At 39.9% G+C, this 2,614-nt stretch overlaps 1 protein-coding gene across 1 annotated transcript; it reads left to right on the plus strand.

The window, feature by feature from the left end:
* The first annotated feature begins 201 nt into the window (after positions 1-201).
* Positions 202-1,167, plus strand: LOC147747692 (general transcription factor II-I repeat domain-containing protein 2B-like). The gene has a single exon (XM_086925962.1). The coding sequence runs from the start codon at positions 202-204 to the stop codon at positions 1,165-1,167; it is 966 nt and encodes a 321-aa protein (XP_086782088.1).
* Positions 1,168-2,614: the final 1,447 nt, after the last annotated feature.

Raw genomic sequence — 2,614 nt, forward strand, 5'->3', positions numbered from 1 at the left:
TGACATTCACAATGAGGTGAAAAATTATTTTGTGAAACAAAATGTCCCATTGAAAAAGTTAGTGGCGATAACCACTGATGGTGCACCCGCAATGATAGGGCGTCATTCGGGATCATTGCCAATTGTAAGGCCGATCCAGATTTCCCTCCGTTATTGAACTACCATTGCATTATACATCAACAGGCAATATGTGCCAAGGTAATGGGGTTTGATCATGTGATGACTCCGGTTGTTAAAATTATTAATTCAATTCGTGCAAAGGCCAAGCAGCACCGAACCTTCAAGTTGTTCCTTGAAGAACTATCAGCTGAGTATGGGGGCCTTTTACTGCACACTCAAATCCGATGGCTTAGCAGGGGAAAAATACTGCGAAGATTCCTTTCGCTATTGCCAGAAGTCAAAGCTTTTATGGAGTCCCGAAATGAAGATACCACACTGTTATCAAACACTCAATGGTTGCTCGATTTAGCTTTTTTAACAGATGTGACAGAAAAATTAAATGTATTGAACTACGAGTTGCAAGGCAAAAACAAGACAATAACCAACATGGTAAGTTCTGTGAAAACTTTCAAATCTAAACTTAACCTTTTCATACAGCATGTACAGAAAAGAAAGATGCAGCACTTTCCCTCTGTGCTCCAAATCCTTTCAGAAAACAAGGCTGAGGCTGAGGTGCTGGACATAGAAAAATACAGCAGCCTCCTCATCAGGCTTAATCAAGAGTTCAGTGACAGATTTAGTGATTTTGAGCAACTGGAGCCCTGTGTGATGTTCACTTCAAACCCCTTCATGGAAGTGGATGTTACTGACATTTCAGAGAAAATTAGTGTGCTTTTGAACCTTGACTCTGCCTCAATGGAAATGGAGATTGTCACACTTCAAAATGACGTTGAATTGAAATCAAGGCAATCTGACATAAATTTCTGGAGCCTGGTGGATGCTGAAAAGTTTGAGAGCATCCACACAGCTGCATTGAAACTTTTTTCCCTATTTGGCTCAACCTATCTTTGTGAATCAGCATTTTCAGATATGAACTTTATAAAATCTAAGTTTCGCACACCTCTAAGTAACGAACATTTAAATGACTCCATAAGAGTTGCCCTCTCAAGCTACACCCCAGATTTCAAAGCATTAGTGGACACCATGCAGTGTCAAGTCTCTCACTGAAATAAGTTGAATAAATCCGCAATCAATACTTGTTCAATGACAGTCCCTGGTGAAATCCCAAATCTAAGCATCTGTTTCATTATGAACACCGAGATTAAAGTGGCTGCAGAGAAGAATCTTCAGCCCACAGTTTTTTATTACTTGAACAAAAACAAAGGAATGTGTACTGCAGGCCTGTTTTACAGACAGAAGAAAAAGTAGCTGGAGAGAAGAATCTTCAGCACCTTTCCAAAATTGTATTTGCTGCACAAGAACAAAGCAGTGTTTGCTGGAGGCCTGGTTTATTGAAAACAAGGAAAAAAGATAGCTATGGAACAGAAGAATCTTCAGCATCTTTCAAAAGTCCATTTGTTACAAACAGTTGTTAGAGTTGAACAAGAACAAAGCAGTGTGTACTTCAGGGTGGGTTTCAGACACCAAGAAACAAGTAGCTGGAGAGAAGAATCTTCAGCGCCTTTCCAAATGTTTATTTGCTGCACAAGATGAGAAACAACAGTGTTTACTGGAGGCCTGTTGTATTGGCATCAAGAAAAAATGAGCTAAAGAGAATAATCTTCAGCGTCTTTCAAAGTTCTTTAGTTGAATAAGAACAAAGCCATTTGTACTGCAGTCCTGGTTTACTGACACTCCTAAAAAGTAAAGGGAGCAATGACAATGCAACTGCGAACATGACATGTGCCATAAAAACCTTAAAAGTCAAAGCAGAACCTTCTCTGAAGAATTCAGAGTGCAGGACAAAATTGGTACTTTCCTATCCAAACAAACCTGAAGTTCAGCTTATCTGGCACCTGAAAAACACAGTGATCTTGTCAAAGCTACAGGAGAAGAATCCATCTGCAATTGTGATTCAGCAAAGCGTTGCACAGGCTGACTGCCACAAACTGTGACTAATTCACTACTATGACTTCTTTGGAACTGCCCCCGCCAGGCTCCCAGATTACACAGCATTAGAGGACATCATACAGTTCCACATTGAAGGTAAGATTGCTTTTCCTGATTGTTTGTTATTTGAGCTGCATTACAATGATTATTTCAGTGACAGCTATTGAAAGGTCTTCTTGATTTTTAATCTATTATTGTGAAAGGTCAGAAAGTGGTTTGACAACACAACACAAATCCAAAATCAATCCTTTCAGTGTTTCTAGGGAACTTTTAAGTATTGTGTTCAAACCACAGTATGGTGGGCTATGAAGAAAATAGGCTTTTTAACCTTTAACGTCAATGAAAATGGGCGTGGGCGGTCACTCGGAAAAATGCGCGAGTTGCTTGGGGTTTGGTAGCTCACAACCATTTTCACTGACCAGAAGTAGCTCTCACTACACAAAAGGTTGGAGACCCCTGGTATATATAGTTAGGACCTAGCTACCATAGGAAATCTGTAACATTCTATTGGGAATAACTTTGGCGCCGGTTGAGGAATTTGCGTGTAATTTTCCAAAATTTTGGC

This window comes from Lissotriton vulgaris, chromosome 1_1 (genome assembly GCF_964263255.1).
Source record: "Lissotriton vulgaris chromosome 1_1, aLisVul1.2, whole genome shotgun sequence".
Lineage (NCBI taxonomy): Eukaryota > Metazoa > Chordata > Amphibia > Caudata > Salamandridae > Lissotriton > Lissotriton vulgaris.

What these genes read in the sequence shown, in the direction of transcription:
- LOC147747692 (XM_086925962.1), top strand. Translation starts at nt 202, where the DNA reads ATGGGGTTTGATCATGTGATGACTCCGGTTGTTAAAATTATTAATTCA.